Here is a 20,946-nt window from a genome sequence, read left to right on the forward strand (position 1 = left end):
TATAGTACTGTTGAACAAATTTTTGAAGAAAGGGGAAAATATGGTGCTGAACAAGGAAATTAGTGAGGTTAGTAGAGTGAAAATTGTTGAGAGTTTTATGGGAGATCCAACTGAAATCCAATGTGGTGGTAAGCCATAAACCTTAAGTCTTAGGATCCTATTGACAACGCATCAAAACTGATTGATTTTTTGGCAGTAGAAAACTTCACTTTTGTCTTCAATAACTTTGTCCTTTATTGATACTGCAAAACGATTTTTGATGATCAAATCGATTTATTGAAGTATTTATAGTACCTTTTTGTAGTCGGCAATTTCAATTTCCACATGAAAACTCAAGATTGAGTTTCAACTAAGTGGAAAGGTTGACATAGAACACAGAATAGAAATATCTAATTAATTTCAATAGTCAATAACCAAACAACAGTGCAAATTGCTTCCTATTTTGGCAACTCGAAAAGTTCCTTTACAATTCGCCTGGTTCCTTCTTGGCTGTAGAATTTTTCAAGGAACTCTGCATAACGATAGCTACGATAGACTGGAGGATGTTCATCATCAATCAAGTCCTCAATTGGACCAATCACATCTTCCGTATTTGGTCCATAAAACATTGCCAGTGATATTCGTGGATGTGTTTTGTTGGTTACAGCCCTGTGGTGCACGCTCTTAAACCTTCCATTACTCAATACCTAGATAGAATGAACAAAATCAAAGTATTTGGCACTGCTAAAGTCTATATATATATATATATTCCTATATCATATAGTTGTATGGTATCTCATTCATGAATAACATAAAATCGTTGATCCACTAGCATAAAAACTTGCAGCAATTGTAAGAAATGGAAGAGATATATAATAATCTAAGGAAAATAGTAAACTGGTGATTACATTGTTACCAATACATTATAATAGTCTCTATAAAAGAAGAAAGATTCAGAATTACCTGAATCTGATCACCCAGATTGATGACAAATGCATTTGGAATAGGGTCAACGGCTACCCATTTCCCATCTTTGATCACTTGGAGGCCAGTCACTCCGGCTGATTGCTGGAGCACTGTGAGTGCATTTAGATCAGTATGAACTGCCAAGCCCAAGGTCAGCTCAGGGTCTGGACACAGTGGATAAAAATTAGCTTGTGCTCTCAGTCTAGGATTATCACCCATCCTTTTCCGCAGACAATCTTTGTCCAGCCCAAGCCCTTGAGAAATCAGGCTCAAAAGCCTATTCATGAAGCCACCAATCTCCTTTGCATATTCAGCAAAGGCCACACTAAACAGATAAGGGAAAAAAAATTGTGTTATCTCTTTTTTTTTTTTTTAATTATTAACATGACAGGATATGTTATAATTGGTATATATATATATATATATATATTCCTTAAAATAGAGATAACAAAAATTCTCCGTCCCACTGGACCCGCCTTGCCTCGCACTAGTCTTGTTCGATTTTTATGTTATTGAAAGTACAATGTTTAGGCGCTAATGTTGAGAAGAAATACCGGTATAGAGGTGGATTTTGGGGCAAGAGATGAGTGAAATCGTCGACTGGATGCCAAGGATGAGAGAAGAGTTCGCTCCACATTGTGACTTTCTCTTGGCCTTCAGACTTAAGGTAGTAGTTGAAAAGTCTTACTTGTTTGGTAAGATCTTCAGTGAAAAACTCAGCTCTTTCTTCAGGAGGCAATTCGAAGAACTGGGTGACAGCAGTCATCACTTTTTCACATAATTCTTCAGGGACTCCATGATTGATGACTTGAAAGAACCCGTACTCTTCACAAGCTTGTGATATTTTCTGAAGTAATGAGGAAGTGACATGATCATTCAAGTCAATGATGGGAATGGAGGCCAGGGGGGATATATGTGCAAGTTGTGGCCTTTTGTCTTCTGGGACAATGAAGTTTGGTGTAAGGGAAATAGGTTTGATGGAATTAGCCATCTAAAAGGATTTTTTCTCCATAAAAGATGAGTCAAAGAGTTGATATGAAAGGGTTGCCGACTTGCCGGTGATCTAGCTGCTGGTGATGTTAAGGTGGGTTGGTGAAGTGGTATGGGGGGAGGGGGGTAGTTGTACGGATGAGTAGACTTGTGGTTGTGGCTGAAAACTCACAGAATTGAATGTGTTTTCAGCTATTAGTCCCTAAGGAAATGGGTGGGTAAGCTCTTATAGGAAAAAAAAAAATAGTTGAATGACAAGGAGGAACAATCCTAATCACATGGGGTGATTTTATTTATTTACTTTTTTATTCGTAATTTATTTGTCATGTATATTGAAATATGATCTTGAACCTTTTTTTTTTATACGTCCTTGTTATAATATAATAACCTAAATGTATGGGGATTTATTTGAAGTGGGATTCACCAATGCAATCTACAGAATTGTTTCGGCTTAGATTAGTTTCCTTAGAAGATATTATTGTTTTGTTTGATTTATTTGTTTTTCCTTTTGGTGAATCCCTGTCTCAGTCTCTCTCCAAATGTCTTATTCCAACAAACTAGTTTTTATAAATCCTGATTTTGTTCTACTTTTGTTAATATCTATGAAGTTATTTGTCATGAGAAGGTGTAGGTGTTAAATAAATAAAACATATTTTTATTTTTATATTTTAGCTTTATTTTCAATTTGGTTTTCAAGTTTGTAAAACTTTTATTTTTTGTCCATTTATTTTTAAACTCACTATCATTTTAGTCCATTCTATTATCTCATTTATGGAAAACATATAATTGACTAATGGCTGCACTTTTAGTTTAAACATAACATTTTTTTTTTTTTTGTAAGTGAGATAATAACGGGAACCAAAATGAAAGCTGTGAAAAATCTTGAAGATCAAATTGAAATAATGCCCAAAAATAGGAATTAATTAAAAAGCTATTTTGCCACCCAAAAAAAAAAAAAAAGTGATATTCTGTTGTATCTTCATCCTCTCTATTCATTTGTGTTGTCACTGCCACCACCACCACTATCAACGCATCCATTGTCACCATCATCGCCTCTGCATCTAGTTGAAATTTTAATGATTCTCAATGTGAGTAATATATATAAATATATAAATATATATATATATATATATATATATTTAAGGGATGAATTACCATTGTTGCCATTAAACTCATAAAAATAAATAACATTTTTTTATGAAAATATTTTACACTAAAAGAAACTTTGCATTAATTAAAAAAATTCATACAATTGAACTTATGTTAAATAAAAGTTAAATGTGATTTAGACATTTTGGTTGTCTATGTAATATATTTGAACTTTTATTCTCATTTTGTGAAATTCCAACCTGTGGGGACCGGTCGATTAATGGGCTCGTAGGGTTCGGAATTCATTCAGGGTTGTGGGGCCTGAGGCCCATCCAAGGATGCGTACCCATCCGAGCACGCCATACTCCTTGGCAGTATGCGTCCGAGGACGATCGCGTCCGAGGACGATTGGGACGTGGTCTTACTGCAATCCGATCCCAGAATTAGGACACCGTAAAGGATAAGAGTAACCGACTACGGATGAAAGAGATAAGGTCAACAAATATCTGTAACAACAGCTGCCTCCGCATTAATAACCTCTCAACCAACTCTCTGGCCGCATTAATGTGGAGGTGATACCTGAACAGTAAGGAAGCAGCCTTACAGCTGCCCATAGGAAGTTCCCAGGGGTGCGAGATGGGACAGAAAGAAATCCTCCGGACCCAACCTACACGTGTGCGGTAAGGATGGAACGCAAAGGGGAGTATATAAACTAAAAGGAGAACATGAAAGAGGGGATCGAAACAGAAAAAGAAAGAAGAACAAGAGACGTAAACAAGAGAGAAAAAAGGGAAAAGAGAAAAAAAGGAGTTGTACAAGTCACCAGGGAAAAAAGATCCATTGTACCAACTGAAAAACTTTGAACGTTCATGAAAGTGAATCTTTGGAGGATAGACCACGGTTAACCTAGTTCTTTACACCCACGCTCTACAAATCATATTGTCTGGGCCCTTTACGTGCGAACCCAACACTGTTTTGGTTCGGTACTAAATCGTGTCCTTACAATTGGCGCCGTCCGTGGGGAGAGCTTGTGTTAGCTTGTATAACCTCTAATACAACGTTTTCGATGGAAGGAGTGGAATTGCCTCACCCCGCATCAGGCGGAGTCAAGGGGCTCTCAGCATGGTGGTCCTCGAAGGAGTCCCGAACAGAGGGAAGTCCAGGAGGGGAGCATACATACTACTCATACCACGAGAACCCGTACACACGGGAAGAGTCACGTTTCCCACGCGAAGCATGATGGGGATCTGCAACGTGAGATTGCGGACTTGAAGAGAGAGTTACGCCATGCACGACGGGAACGTTCACCACCTCGCTCCGAACCATCATCCGGGGAGTCGGATGGAACCAGTTACAAGCGGAGGTCGAGGACTCCACAAAGCGAGACTTTCTCCTACGAAGAGGAGCGTCGCCATAGGCGTAGGCGTAAAAGTCCAACTAGCAGGGGCTTGGGAAACAATGCGATGAACAAAGCATTAAGTCAAATTTCCAGATCACCCTTTACAAGAAGCATAGATGACGCTACCCATCCTCGACGGTTCAATCAACCTACGTTCTCTCTTTATGATGGCCATTCGGATCCGGTGGAACATGTAAGTTATTACAGCCAGAAGATGGCTATTCATTCCAGGGATGATGCTCTGATGTGCAAGATTTTTCCATCGAGTTTGGGTCCAACGGCGATGAGGTGGTTCAATGGCTTAAGGGCCAATTCTGTTGGATCTTTCAAAGCACTGACCCAGGCTTTTGGCGCTCGCTTTATTACATGCAGCCGAACTCCTTTGCCTCTGGGCTCCTTGTTGACTTTGTCTATGCGAGAGGGCAAGACTCTCAAGAGCTATTCGGATAGGTACTGGGAAATGTTTAACGAAATAGGGGAGAAAAATGACGCTGTGGCTATAACCACTTTCAAAGCCGGTCTCCCAGCTGACCACGACTTGAGGAAATCCTTGACGGGCAAACCTGTCACCAGTGTGCGCCAGCTGATGGACAGAATAGAGAAGTACAAAAGAATAGAGGAAGATCAACTTCAGGGGAAAGGAAAGGCCAAGGTGATCCCTCAGGAGAGAAGGGATTTCAGGTCGAATCGTTACAATAATAACCGGCCAAGGAGGGACTTCGCTGGGCAGTCGGCCTCGGCGGACGCCCAGGTCGTTAATGCAGTGTTTCGGGAGCCTGTTCAGCAGGTTTTGGAGAAGATAAAGGACGAGCCATTCTTCAAATGGCCGAACAGGATGGCGGGAGAGCCTACAAAACGCAACCCGAGTTTGTATTGCCATTACCATCAGGACCATGGGCACACAACAGACAACTGTAGGAATTTATGGGACCATTTGGAGCAGTTGGTCTGAGAAGGGAAATTAAAGCAACTCTTGCACCATTCCAGCGGAAGGGCGAGCCAGGTAGGTTCCGAGGTGCGGGGGGATGCTTCATTAAGGCTCCTCCGAGGAACGATCAATGTCATCTTTGCGACCCCGGGAAGGACTGGTTCTTGCCCCACAAGAGTGTCGTCGGTGTCCCGATTCCCCGCCGAGGATCGTTCTCAAGCATCGAAGAGGGCCAAGAGGCGTGTCCCTTTGATTTTGGGTTTTTCAGACGAAGATTTGGTTGGAACTATACAACCCCATGAGGATGCCTTGGTGGTCACACTGAGGATTAGTGGGTACGATGTTCGAAGAGTGATGGTTGATCAGGGGAGCGCAGCGGATGTGATGTATCCGGATTTGTATAAGGGGCTAAGTTTGAAACCGGGGGACTTGACAACCTATAATTCCCCTCTAGTCAGTTTTGAGGGAAGGTTGGTCATTCCTATGGGGCTAATCAGGCTGCCCGTGCAGTCAGGCACAGAGGTGGTGGAGGTGGATTTTATTGTCGTAGACGTTTATTCTCCATATACGGCTATCTTGGGCAGACCTTGGCTTCACACAGTTAAAGCGGTTTCATCCACCCTGCATCAGAAGGTGAAGTACCCATCCGGAGACCAAGTGCTGAAAATAGTAGGGAACCAAGCGGCTGCTCGGCAATGCCAAGTAGCGGCCATTCAGCATCGGCCAGAGGCAGAAACCTCGGCTACAGCCGATAATGAGTCATAGCAATTAAAGCCCCCAGCGTCAGGTTTGGACATACCAACCAATGGGGTGGAGTGTGAAGATCTAGAAAAGGTGATTGTTGCTGATGATCCAGAAAAATTCTTCCGGCTTGGGGCTAAGCTTCCCCTGCAAGAGAAAGCGAGTTTGCTAGAGTTCCTCCGAGCCAATGTGGACGTCTTTGCGTGGGACCCGTATGAAGCCCCAAGAGTAGACCCAAGTTTCATTTGTCACCGGCTCAACGTGAACCCTGCCATTCCCCCCAGGAGGCAAATTCCTCGGTGACCATCGAAAGAGCATACCGAGGCAGTCAGAAGTGAAGTTGCCAAGCTGAAACAGGCTGGGGCTATCAAAGAGGTCTTTTATCCCCAATGGCTGGCCAATACGATGGTAGTAAAGAAGAAAACAGGGAAATGACGAGTGTGCGTTGATTTCACCGATCTTAATAAGGCATGCCCTAAAGACCCATTTCCTATGCCCAAGATTGACCAGTTGGTGGATGCGACCGTGGGCCACCCTAGGATGAGTTTCTTGGATGCCTTTCAAGGATATCACCAAATACCGCTGGCCACTGATGATCAGGAAAAAACCGCTTTCGTGACCCCGGTTGGGAACTACCATTACAAGGTGATGCCTTTCGGCTTGAAAAATGCTGGATCTACTTACCAGCGCATGATGACGAAAATGTTTGAGCCACTGCTGGGCAGAAGCATCGAAATTTATATTGATGACATGGTCGTGAAAAGTAAAGTAGTAACTGAACACGTGGGGGACCTTACTAGCATCTTTGGGATATTGAGAGAACACAAATTGCGCCTGAATGCTTCGAAGTGCTCCTTTGGTGTAGGCTCCGGGAAATTCTTGGGGTACATGGTGACCCATAGAGGAATTGAGGTGAATCCAGACCAGATTAGGGCTATTAACGATTTGCAAGCGCCTCGGAATCCAAAAGAGGTGCAGAAGTTGACTGGGATGACTGCTGCGTTGAACCGGTTCATCTCCAGGTCGGCTGAGAGGTGTCGTCCTTTTTTCCGCCTGCTACATAAGTGGCAAGGATTCGAATGGACCAAAGAGTGCGCTAAGGCGTTCCGGCAGTTGAAAGACTATTTGTCCAAACCACCGATCATGTCTAGCCCTGAGGTAGATGAGGTGTTGTATGCCTACTTGGTGGTGGCCCCTCACGCAGTCAGTTTCGTCTTGATTCGAGAAGACAATGGCGTTCAGAGGCCAGTTTATTATGTAAGTAAATCCCTCCATGAAGCCGAGGTGAGATATCTATCATTGGAAAAGGCCATACTGGCGGTGGTCCATGCAACACGCAAACTTCCGCACTATTTTCAAGCTCACACTGTAGTTATTTTGACCCAATGGCCTCTTAAATCTATACTTAGAAGTGCCGACTACACCGGCAGAATTGCCAAGTGGGGTACGATTCTGGGTGCTTTCGATATCAAGTACCTGCCACGCACCTCTGTAAAGGGTCAAGTTCTCGCCGATCTGGTAGCTGAATTCGCTGAGTGCCCTGAGGAAATTAGTAGGAATCAAGATCACATGGATGGAAAATCGGTTGGCGTGATATCCGCCCAAGGAGGGTCTGTGTGGAAAGTGTACGTGGATGGGGCCGCAAACCAACGGGGGGCCAGATTGGGATTGGTTTTGATATCCCCTGAAGAGGTCATCATCGAGAAATCGTTAAGGCTAGGGTTATCGGCTACTAACAATGAATCAGAGTACGAAGCTTTGATAATGGGAATGAGCATGATCCGTAAAATGGGTGGAAAGGCGGTGAAACTGTTCTCGGACTCGAGGCTGGTCGTCGGCCAGGTTACCAGAGAATTGGAGGCCAGAGACCCAAGGATGCAAGGGTACCTGGACCGAGTTAGGCAAATGCAAACTGAGTTCGAATCTTTCGACGTATTACATATTCCACGAGGGGAGAATACCCACGCTGACTCCTTGGCGACCCTTGCCACCTCCTCAATACGAAATTTCCCTCGGGTAATTATCGTCGAAGACTTGGGTGCTCCCACTTCACCAGAAAAGGAGGTTTGCCAAATCCGTCAAGTTAATTCGTCGCCAAGCTGGATCGACCATATATTAAAATTTCTCGAAAGTGACGCACTGCCCGAGGATAAGGTGGAAGCTGAGAAAGTACGAAGAAAAGCACCTCGGTACTAGTTATCCGAGGATAAAAAGCTGTACAGACGGTCTTTTTCTGGACCGTACTTGCTCTGCGTGCCTCCTGAGACAGCAGAATCAATCCTGGAAGAGTTGCATGAGGGCATTTGTGGGAGCCATACAGGAGGGAGGTCTCTATCATACCGAGCACTAACGCAGGGTTATTGGTGGCCGAATATGCACAGAGAAGCGCAGGAGTACGTTAAGAAATGCGACCAGTGTCAAAGATATGCTCCGAATATCCACCAACCAGAAGGAGTTCTTAACCCTCTCTCAAGCCCTTGGCCTTTTACGCAATGGGGGCTGGACATTGTCGGCCCTTTTCCTAAAGCTATAGGAAACAAGAAGTACTTGCTGGTAGGCACAGACTACTTCACTAAATGGGTTGAAGCTGAGCCCTTAGCGAATATCAGGGACGTAGATGTGAAGAAGTTTGTCTGGAAGAACATTGTTACGCGATTTGGAATCCCACGCGCTCTTGTTTCGGACAACGGGCTCCAGTTCGATAGCAATGCCTTTAGGAAATATTGTTCAGAACTGGGAATAAGAAACAGATATTCCACTCCAACTTATCCGCAAGGCAATGGGCAGGCTGAAGCTGTTAACAAAGTTATCGTCAATGGGCTTAAGAAGAGACTGGATGACGCGAAAGGGAAATGGGTGGAAGAACTGCCACATGTGCTTTGGACATATCGAACAACTCCCCGACGTTCGACGGGGGAAACTCCCTTTTCCATGACTTATGGGGCCGAGGCCATTATTCCCCTGAAAACTGGATTCCCAACGTTAAAGACCAGTGCATTCTCTTCGAGTGATAACGATGCAATGCTGGAAAAAAGTTTAGACCTGATTGAAGAACGAAGGGAAAGTGCGATGGTTCGGCTGGCTTACTACCAGCATAAACTCAAGCAGGGCTACGACAGCAATGTGAGGATGAGGCCGTTAGCCATAGGAGATCCGGTGTTGAGAAAAGTCCTGGGGGCCACTAAGAATCCAAATTGGGGAAAACTGGGACCCAATTGGGAGGGACCATATCGGATTACTTCTGTAGCAGGAATAGGGGCTTACTATCTAGAGGACCTAGACGAAAAACCTGTACTCCATCCTTGGAATGTAAATAATCTCAGAAGGTATTATTATTAGTAAAAAATTTCAGTTCAAATATTCTCTTTTAACTTATGTCAAATATGCATCCTATAAATTTTGCATCCTGTCATGTCATACTGAATTGTTAAACAGAAACTAAGTTATGCCAGGTCCTCGGATCGCAAACTTAGTGGAAATTAACATCCTATCATACTGAATTGTTAAACAGAAACTAAGTTATGCCAGGTCCTCGGATCGCAAACTTAGTGGAAATTAACATCCTATCATATTGAATTATTAAACAGAAACTAGGTTATGCCAGGTCCTCGGATTGCAAACTTAGTGGAAATTAACATCCTATCATACTGAATTGTTGAACAGAAACTAGGTTATGCCAGGTCCTCGGATCGCAAACTTAGTGGAAATTAACATCCTATCATAATTGAATTGTTAAACAGAAACTAAGTTATGCTAGATCCTCGGATCGCAAACTTAGTGGCAATTAACATCCTATCATATTGAATTGTTAAAACAGACACTAAGCTATGCCAGGTCCTCGGATCGCGAACTTAGTGGAAATTAACATCTTATCATTCATGCTGTATTGTTGAACAGAAATTAGGTTATGCCAGGTCCTCGGATCGCAAACTTAGTGGAAATTAACATCTTATGATTTATATTAAAACGTGGAACAAAGGCTAAGTTATGCCAAATCTTCGGACCACAAACTCGGTAGAAATTGATCTTCTAAGTTGTATATTGAAGTACTAAATGATAAATATAATTGTGATTGTGATGAATTTTTCTAAATCATAAACTTAATGAAAATAATGCCCTACGGACACTCGTTATGGAGTCAGAAAGAGAAAGTTTCGAATGCAAGATTGGTGTGCAATGAAAAAGGTGGTTAAAATGAGCCCATACAAAATTACAACGACAAAGCAAATGATTGTGAAGGTAACTTGGAGCTGTCAGAACGATAAAAAAGTAAGTGATAAAGCCCTCCATTAAGTGTCTATTTAAAGTTACAAATCTACTTTTCTACTTTCAATTAGTAATACCCCCGGTTGATAAAACCGTGGAGTCCAATTCTTGTTGAAAACCCTGTGAGGCCGTCTCTGCCTTCGAAGCAGGGGTGGATTTGTTTGGGGAAGCTCCTGGAGGGGAATTGCGAGGCAAAACCCCCTCGTTAGGATTAATAGCTGGTGGAGGAGTATCAGCCTGGTACGGTTGAGGAGCTGAGGGGCGTATCGCTTCGGGGTAATATACGTTCTCTGGCTTGCGTAGCTCAGACGAGGCTTCAACCCCAGCAACGTTAAGAGCCTCGCTCCAGGTTCTCGCGCAGTAGATACGACACACCTCCGAAACCTCGGCTCTTAAAGCTTTCTCCGTTTCAGCTACCCCAATTTCGTAGACCCTCTGCTCGGCTTCATTCGTTGCCTGTTCGAACTTGTTTTTCGCTTCCTCGGCTCGTTCTCTGAGCCTTTCAGCTTGCTCCCTTAGCTTCTGAGTTTATTCTAAATGCTTCTTAAGAACAAGAACTTGCTCCTGAGTCTTCTTCAGCTCGGCATTCGCCTCACGCAGAAGCTTTGCTTGTTCGTCGGCCTGCTTCTGGAAGCCTTCCGATGTCAATTCAGCACTCTTGCGAGCTTCTTCTTCGACCTGTAGTTTCTTCCTTGCGTCGACTAAATCCTGTTCAGATTTGGACAAGGTCTGTACAGCCGTTACCCTTCTTTTCCTTTCGCCGTCTAGCTGATTGGAGCAAGCATTGAGCATCTCGTCTAGTTTGAAAGTATTTTGAATGATCTGTAAAAAATGGAGGGGTGAGGCAGTATTATGGATTAATAAAAAGTGCGCATGTGTAAGTAACAGTTATAGAATAAGGCAGTATAAAAGACAGCTTCTCACCATGCCCAAGTATCGTTTGTTGTCAAGGATAATTTGATTCTTCCTCATATTCTTTATCTCAGCCATATCCTTTGGGAGCAATAAGGCCTCCTCTATGGCCGAGGCTACATGACACCCAATGCCACCATTATAGTCCCTTATAGAGGCATCGTCTCACAGGGGCTCCCCGCCGAGCATGGGAACTGACAGCCACGCTTGTGAATCAGGATGTGGGGGATCGGGTTTCTCATGGCCCCGCGTGGCGGGATGCCTAGTTTTCTGCTACTTTGCAGCTCGTTGGACATCTTCCTCTCGAATGGGATGAGACTTGCTCGCGTCTGCCACCTCCTTACCCTTCTGATCCCTACTTTTTTTCCTGCTCAGCAGCGCTGGGCAGCGCTGGTTGTGGAGATGATCGAGGGGGGTGGCGAGGAACGGGAGGGGGAGACCTGGCTGGGAGAGATGAAGCCGGGGATGGTACTGTTTTGGTAGGTGCAGACTTTCCCAGTGGACCTTCCATCAGCTCCATCAAGCTTTTCTGGGGTTTCCTTTGTATCCCCATCTCGTCAGGATTTTCCTCGGGGCTTACGGGCTGATCGAAAATCCCGAAATCGTCCGCGGATTCAGATACTGTTACGACGCTTTCCTTGTCTTTTCCCCTTTTCCTTCTCCTATTGGTTCCCTTTTTCTTAAGGGAAAATGAGGGTGAAGAAGGTCCCGCCGAGACGCTGGCCACGAAAAGAGGTTCTGTGAGAGGTGTGTATTTGGGAAGTGGAATACCCTCTGGAACAATAAACCCTTCGTAGGCAACGCTGATACGGTGAAGCCGAGAATCACGTGCCCTAATCACGCACTTCCGCGCCTGAAAGCCAAAAGAAAGGGGGGTATAGCCAAGAATTAAATGTGCTGCCCGTAACTGGCCATCAGCCTCGTTCACGTATATTTCAGCTTTCAATAACCTATCTAGGTTCGCCTTATTGACTAATTTGAGGTTGGGCTTCGTATAGTGTCTATCTGCAAAACCATTGATTCTAAAGTTAAAATTATGATACACGAGAATAATAAAGGTAAGTAAAATGCGTTCGTGAGCTAACTAGCATAAGTCTATAACTTCGCACCCACCTGGTGTTCCCTCTACTGTGGGGCAAGGTAGACCATCATGCCATTCTCCAGAAAAAATAAGGAAATCCTCTTTTAGGTTCTTATTTGAAGTGGGGAGGCACTGAATTAGCCTTACTTCAGGATATCTCGACTTGAGATAATAGTCCTGGTCAGCTAGGCGGTGAAGGCTGTACACCCAATTCACGTCGTGATGGGTTAGCTTTAGATCCATTCTCTGATTCAGAGCGTCTACACTTCCCAGAATCCTAAACATATTGGGAGCACATTGAGTAGGGGATAGCCTAAAAAAGTTAAGGTAACCCCTGGTGATACTACCCATGGGAATAGTCATCCCGCCCTCGATAAAGGCAATCATGGGGATAACTACTTCCCCGGTTTGCCTGGCATCAACCCACTCCCCTTGGGCTGCATACCTCAACCCCACTGTTGGAGGAATCTTGTACTTGGAGTGGAAGTTTCTAATACCCTCCTCGGAGTCAACGAGACGTCGAAATGGATTCTTCTGTTTCCCCATTTTTCTAAAAAACTTAGTAGAAAAGACTTTTTGGCTATAAACAAAAGTGGTAGAAGCTTCAGGAGGACTTACAGGTTCAAGAGAAGGATCTCGGACAACGTACGATTATTTGCAATCGCCAGGAAAATAGCGAAGATTGGAAGAAGGCAGATTCGATGTATAAGCTCTGGAACCACGTAATCATCAAAGGTAAGGAGCAGGTTTAATTAGGGAACGCCTTTATAGTCATGAAAGGACTGTGAGCGGTAAAATTCCCGCTCACAAGATAAGAGGAATCCCTTGCCATTCGATTTAGATCTCACCGTCGAATGTGGGAGACAAGGGTGTTGTCAGAATTTAATGCTGCCAAAATCGAGGTACTGAAGCGTCAGGGGCATGCCCCAAAACGCGCTCAGGCGCAGGCTTATGACGTCAAAATCCATATTTTCTCCCGAGGAGTCAAAAAGTAGGATTTTGAGGGGCTATTGTGGGGACCGGTCGATTAATGGGCTCGTAGGGTTCGGAATTGATTCAGGGTTGTGGGGCCTGAGGCCCATCCAAGGATGCGTACCCATCCGAGCACGCCATACTCCTCGGCAGTATACGTCCGAGGATGATCGCGTCCGAGGACGATTAGGACGTGGTCTTACTGCAATCCGATCCCAGAATTAGGACACCGTAAAGGATAAGAGTAACCGACTACGGATGAAAGAGATAAGGTCAACAAATATCTGTAACAACAGCTGCCTCCGCATTAATGACCTCTCAACCAACTCTCTGGCCGCATTAATGTGGAGATGATACCTGAACAGTAAGGAAGCAGCCTTACAGCTGCCCATAGGAAGTTCCCAGGGGTGCGAGATGGGACAGAAAGAAATCCTCCGGACCCAACCTACACTGTGCGGTAAGGATGGAACGCAAAGGGGAGTATATAAACTAAAAGGAGAACATGAAAGAGGGGATCGAAATAGAAAAAGAAAGAAGAACAAGAGACGTAAACAAGAGAGAAAAAAGGGAAAAGAGAAAAAAAGGAGTTGTACAAGTCACCAGGGAAAAAAGATCCATTGTACCAACTGAAAAACTTTGAACGTTCATGAAAGTGAATCTTTGGAGGATAGACCACGGTTAACCTAGTTCTTTACACCCACGCTCTACAAATCATATTGTCTGGGCCCTTTACGTGCGAACCCAACACTGTTTTGGTTCGGTACTAAATCGTGTCCTTACACAACCTAATTAGTATTTGAGTTAAGAGATGTAAATCTTTTTTAGAGAGTGAGCACATAATTCTTCGAATGACATGTAGAAAAATTAAAAAAAAAATTAAAAAAAAAAAAATCGAATGCTATATGTAAGGACTCAATTTGTAACGATCCCAAACTAGTATTGGGTTCGTATGTTGAATGCCCAAACAATAAAATTTGTAGAGCGTGGGTGTCTAAGAACAAGGTTAACTCTAAAAGAAAAACGATTAAACCTCACGTTTATAGATAGATTAGCACAAATATAACGATCAATTTTTTCTTGAAACAAGTTTAGTTCTTTGGTTCATAAGGTTTTCTTCTGAGTATTCTCTATTTTTTTGATGTTCTGATCCCCTCCCTCAATGCTTTCTTTCATGTTATATACTGCCCTCTTGATATCATCTTCACCACACATGTGTAAGTTGGGTTCGGGGGATTTCTTTCTGTCCCATTTAACACCTTCTGGAACCTCCAACTAGCAGCTGTAAGGTTGCTTCATCACTATTCAGGCATCACCTCCACATTAATGCAGTCAGAGAGTTGGTTGAGAGGCAATTAATGCGAAGGCAGCTGTTGTTATAGATATTTATTTGCCTTTTCTTTCTTACCCTTGGTCCCATGTCCAACTTTTAGTGGTAACGTAGCTCCGAAGTACGTTTGTGACAAGGTGGCGTTCTGGTCGTTCTCGGACTCATATTGCCGAGAAGGATTTTGTCCTCGGACGAATACTGAACTCACCTTACGTGATATCTATTCTTCCTTTCGTTTGGTTACCCTTACAACCTGATATGAGCCTCCTTAGACAGCTTTACGTCCTCAGATGGGCCACAAGCCCAATTAACTAGACTTTAATAATTTATTGATTAACCGGCCCCCACACTATATTTGGAGAGTCACCATCCTAGCCCTCCCTTACCCATGTTTGAGAAGTTGTTGATCCATCAGCGTTTACTAATTTTTCGTGAATAGTACCTTTTTTTAGTCTCATTGATTCATGTGCGAGCAATTATGAGAGAAGTGATCCACATGGCCACAAAAATATTCATCTAGGCAATGAGGTACAAATGTCAAATAGACATACTTTTATAAGCAACCCTCTTTTGTTTCTCAAATATAAAAAAATAGGGTAAGTTGATATCTTTGGTAATCTTTGTTATTGACCTGGTTAATTAATTTAATTATCCAAATTGATTAATTAGGTCAAATTGTATGTAAATTATGGAGACACAACAAATCACCAAATAAACTAAGTGTAGTGGAAATTAAATAGACACAGTGATTTGTTGATGAATGGGAAAAATCTCTTGCAAAACAAAAACCCCACCAGGTGAATTTCAAGTCACCACTCCCAAGAATCCACTAATCAAGAACAAGCGGTTACAAGTATAAGGAATCTTACCACTACTAAGTCTATCCCAAAATATTAACCTACAGTTGAACATTTGCTCCAATCCCAAATTGGACTTGATCTTATAGAAAACTTCTTCCTTTGCACGGATCCCAGTACGTGATTAACTTTTTGCACGAATTCCAATACGTGACTAATTGCTTTGCACGAATCTTAGTATGTGACTAACTTCACAACAACCCTTTGATTGTTGTAATTCATTTGCAACTGCTTCATATAGAAACACTAATAAAATCTTCAATATTGATGCTAGAGACCTTGCTTGGTTACCAAACCCAAAGACGTACGAGAAACGTAGCAATATCTCTTTCTTCTGTAGGAGGAAGCTAAGGTTTCAAAAAGAAAACCTTATGAAACTTTCTAGGGTTAGGGGTTTCTTTCTCCACCTCCATATTTAAATAGGAGCTTAACAGGCATTTTAAAAGGGTTCGCTTATTCCTATTAGGTTTACACAAACCTTGGGCTCTCCTAATCCTATTAGAATTATACAAACCCATAAACAAGTAACCTCTTAGAATAAAATGTTTTGCTAGCTATATTCTGAAATCTGTCACCTTGATAGATCGAGAGGTGTCAAGCTTGTGTCGAGAATTCTTCATTAAGTCTTGATAGATGCTAGCATCGAGCTTATGTCGAAACTAGTGTTGAGCTTCACTTGTTTCTTGGTTCAATCTTCATGTCTTTAATGAGACTTGTTGATACATTAAACCAAATTTAGATCTACCCAGTTACAAGTAAAGTGCATTTTGTCAAAAGATATGCAAATATATAGAAAATATGACCCTAATAATCTATCCATTTCGCAATCCGTGACAAAACCACAAAAACAATCATGAGAGAATATGACCCTAACAATCTCCCCAATTGATTCATATAGAAAATAAGCCTAGTCTAAAAGATTTGAATCTTGGAAGTTGTTGCAAGAAGAAGGATCAGAATCTTGACTTGGCTTTAACCTATCTTCCCTAAAAGGCACTAAATAAGATGCATCAAGGTACCATGTGAAAAATATTGCCAAGTTAAATAAATAAGGTCAAGAAAACTTTTATTCACAATGCTAGCAAAATAGACAACAAGAATATCTCAATCATAGCATGTGAACCAAAGCATATAGATACACATCTACAAAATATATCATTATCAAGTGTATCAAACTAACTCTCCCCCTAAGTTAGTTACATCAAAAAATTTCTTCTCCCCTTTAACATGAAGTTCTCCCCCTAAATCTATTACTCCCCTAAGGAATAACATTCAAAATTCAAATTTCTCCTCATTTTTGACACAATTGTCAAAGGGCATAGAAAGCCAAAAAAAACTTGACCGGAGACAAACATAAAACTGACATAAAGAGTTATAAGAATAAAGATCTTGAAATAGAGCTCTTTTTTAGTTTTTATAAACTATAACAATCACAAGGTGACTTTCCTTGAATTCTGTTATGCCTGAAAGCCCATAGCTAAATTAAGGCCTAATGATCCCTTTTTGTGTCTTGGATGTGTGTGGTGGGCCTTTTTTGCAACTCTAGGTTGAACTGTCTCCTGCCACGTTATGGCCCAATGGTTTGGGTAGGAGAGTCGTGACTAGCTTGACTGCAACACACCCCAAGCCAGCTTGTGCATAAGCTAGAACCCTTTTGTTAGGACCTTGGACACGTGCCCACAACAGAGGATGCTATTACAAAAAAGTTATGGCAGGCAGGTGTAATATGAAAATAAGAAGAATATGCTTACTGTCAGCCAAAAGACAAAAAAACTAAATCATTTTCTTAGTAAAGGAGGATATAATACAGCGATATAAATGCAGCAGAAATGAGTTAATAACAACAATAAAAAGAAAATGAAATAATATTAATGCTTGATCAATGAAAAGAAGAAAGATTAGTCTGTCGTGCTTGATTTTTCAACGAAGTCAAGTCTAGGAAGGGAACCACTCTTCAATATGGGCAATCTCACAGGGAAGTCCTGCCACAGAAATTGCCCACTTTGAGAGAATGGGCCTAGATGGCTTATCCTCAAATTTCTTAATCCTCACTAGAGAATAGGCTATTAGAGGGAGAGAAGGGAAAAGTCTATTGGTCCATGCCTACTATCACACTCTTGCTCGCTCTCTGTTTTTCTTTTCTGATTCCTTTTTCCTTTCTAAGTTTCCTGTTTTCTCTCTTATCTTTCACTCCCTTTCTTACTTGTTTTTCTCTTGTTTTATCTCTCGTGTTTTCCTTCCCCTTTCCTCTGTTCTCCTTCATTGCCCTTACTATGCACAGCTAAGGCCCTTTTTATACTATCTACCATGATGGGTTTTTACTGTTTTACCCATTAACTGCTTTTATCTTGGTATAAGTGTCCTTCCCATATCACTCATTAGTCTGTCAGCTGCCTAGCCATCACCACTTACTTGTGCTGGCCATGCCCCATTCCATTCCCAAACAAAAGAATTTTATTTTGTTTTCTTGCTCTCCGTGGCATTCCCATTCGGATAAGGGTAGGCATTCTCTCTTACTAACCCCTATGGCATGCATCTAGTGATTCCAGCTCATCTTTCCATCTTTTGGGTGATGTGTCATTCTAGCAAGACATTTTCCCCAAAAGAGCTTGAGCAGAAACCCCAAAATAGACTTCCCCCCTCTCCCTACCGCTAAACCATACCCTTTCTTACCTTTGACTCATGGCCTACCACTCCTATATTGGTTGAGTACAAGTGGGTGGTGCTTGAGCCTTATGCATGCTCCACTTCCATATGTGTCCATGGCTTGTTTGCTGCTCATGCATTTTCCATGACCTGGGGGCTTGTCTAGTCTTTGCTGCACATTCTGCTACTCATTCTTGACCTCTTGTGGCGTGGATGAGTCACTAGGTTTTCATTCTTTATATATTGCTTCCTCCCTAGGTTGGGTCTTGCTTAGACATGGGCATTTCCTTCTTCGATCCAACCTTACCTTCTTTGTGGGTTGGCTAACACCTTTGCCATGTCGCCTTGTTTTTTCTACCATGTTATCATTTGACTTGTGCTTGCTAGGCCTTTTTTGGGCCTATTGTACACTTTCCTTCTCCTCAGTTCCGGTAGCCCAGTACTATCGTTAGGCTTGTACTATTTTGGGCTTCCTTGGCCCATTTCATCCGTTTGAGGATTCCTTGACCCATTTTATTCCTTTAGGCATCCTCGGCCTGTTTCATTTCCTCGGGCATCCCCAGCCCGTTCCAATCCTTCATTCCCATGGATTTTTGCTAAGTCTTTTGGGCTTCCTCGGACCAAATTACCATATCATTTACTTTTGGGGTTTGTAGGCTTTTCCACCAACCCCATTTACTTAGTTCCTTCCTTTGGGCTCCTTCGGCCCATTTTTGTTTTCTTTCTATTTCTCATAATGCCCATGGGTTTACTACTTCTTTTTTCGGGCTCCTTTGGGCCCGCTTGCTTTCTTTAAGGCCCTTTTACTATTTTGCAAGCCTATAGACCATTATTCCTGCCATTCGGGCCTAATGATTTTCTTCTCAATTTGCTAATTCTTCTTCTTTATTCCCTCCCATATTGTTGGGTTTTTTCCTATTATTGGGCCTCCTTACCAAAGTGGGCATCACCAATGTGGACCTGACCATGGTAGGTTTGGCATGTTGCCTTGAGGTAGAGAGGTACCAAGGCCACACATGCACGCATAAATAACCAAAGGTTAAAAAAAAAACAATTCCAACCCCAATGGGCCAACCTATTACTTTGGGTTTTAAGTTTTTGTTTCTGTGCTTAATCCATTGGCAATATTCACAGTAGTTTGCTTTGTTGTAGAGATTAGATGTAGTAAAGAACTATGTTATAACAAAAAACAAAACAAAACAACACCAATTCCAAACCCAATGGAGCTATAAACTAAAGACTAGATGTAGTAGAGAACTATGTTATAAAATTTGCTTTGTTGTGCTTTTACGGTTGTAGACTCAGTAGTTGTGAGACTATTTGAGGATGTATTTGGAGTCTTTATTTTCTCATAGTTTAGTTTAATGAATTGTTGAGAGATTTGATATTTAAATGTTGTGTTGATGATTTGGTTTAGTATATTTGGATATTTAGTTTTGACATGTTCCATTTTTAGATGTTAGTGCCTCAAAATCTACAAGTTTGTAAAGAAATGTTGTAACTCTTATCCAAGTTTGATATTTTGTTATGTATATTATGTGTCACTAAGTCAAAGTAGGACTTTTCTTTGTCGGTTATCACTGTAAATTTGCTGTGTTTTCAACAATTATGTGCTTATTTAATTGTTCATGACAAGCCTTGCTTGCTAAGCAAATATTAGTCATATGCTAAGTGCATGCTCAATGATTTTTTTTTTTTTTCTCAATTATGCATTTTCCAGTCACCGAAACACTTACGAGTATAATAAGATACAATAAAAATAATGAGATAACACACCCACAAACTCATTTCATTCCACTCCTAGGTATTTCAATGATTGGAAATTTCATAAATCCCATCAACAAAATAGAAATTATTTATATTATTTATATATGTAATTTTATTTTTATTTTATTTATAATTTATTTATTTTTATTGATACTATATTATCATTCCAAACATTTTTCCCCCCTCTTTTAGCACCATCATTGTTGACCCATCCTTTTCCTCTCTCTTTTTATCTAATCATTGAAGAAACTATCTGATTAAAAATAGCAAAGTAACTTCAACTTGCCCCGCACTCGCAATAAGGGTCAGAATTCAAAAGCCTATCAAACTCTATCCCACCCTATTGCCATCGAAGTTTGAATCTCTCATTTCTCTTCTTTTGGACAAAAGTTCCTTAGGCCCAGTTTACAAAATCAGCTACGCCCAATCTTAGCCCAAATTAATGCAGCCTTTACAATAATGGCTAGAATTCAAAAGGCTGTTGGTCTAAAAAAACGAACATGCGCCACGGGTTCTTTACAGAATATTCTTTTGAGCCAACATAATTAAAAGACTTCACAATATTTTTGTAATTAAGAAAGACATAAAGAAACTGTACCCAAACAGTCCCAAGATAAAAATTGGCCAAATTAGTTGAACTCAAACGGATTGAGAATATACTAGCTTGAAAAAAAGATGGGTTTATGATATATAGAAATGGAAATTGATAATTTTACTAATTCTAATGCTGGTTTGGATGGAGGTGGAAGGAAGGGTAGAGTTAACGAAAAATTTTATTTTACTTTTAAGAAAAGAACTTGTATAAAAATTAATATGCTCTGTCCCATTTTTTTTTTTTTAATGTTTCAAGTAATTAGAATTTATTCAATGAAATAGAGAATTACAACACAGCACCACAGTAGACAACGTGGAATTCCAACTAATTAATGAGAAATGTTATTTTATGCATTGAAATAAATCTCTCATTCACATTTGTCATTACATCTTTGTGGGTTTTTGAAATATCTCTCTTTTGGCCTACAAACA

The 20,946-nt window shown here is 41.6% G+C and overlaps 1 protein-coding gene across 1 annotated transcript; it reads right to left on the reverse strand.

The window, feature by feature from the left end:
- Positions 1–247: 247 nt before the first annotated feature.
- LOC115981868 (protein DOWNY MILDEW RESISTANCE 6-like) lies at positions 248–2,116 on the reverse strand. The gene is made up of 3 exons (XM_031104281.1): positions 1,500–2,116; positions 943–1,270; positions 248–686 (listed from the first exon to the last, which is right to left on the reverse strand). The coding sequence occupies exons 1-3, from the start codon at positions 1,934–1,936 to the stop codon at positions 438–440; spliced, it is 1,014 nt and encodes a 337-aa protein (XP_030960141.1). The 5' UTR covers positions 1,937–2,116; the 3' UTR covers positions 248–437.
- Between the last annotated feature and the right edge of the window lie 18,830 nt (positions 2,117–20,946).

This window comes from Quercus lobata, chromosome 3 (genome assembly GCF_001633185.2).
Source record: "Quercus lobata isolate SW786 chromosome 3, ValleyOak3.0 Primary Assembly, whole genome shotgun sequence".
Taxonomy (NCBI): Eukaryota; Viridiplantae; Streptophyta; class Magnoliopsida; order Fagales; family Fagaceae; genus Quercus; species Quercus lobata.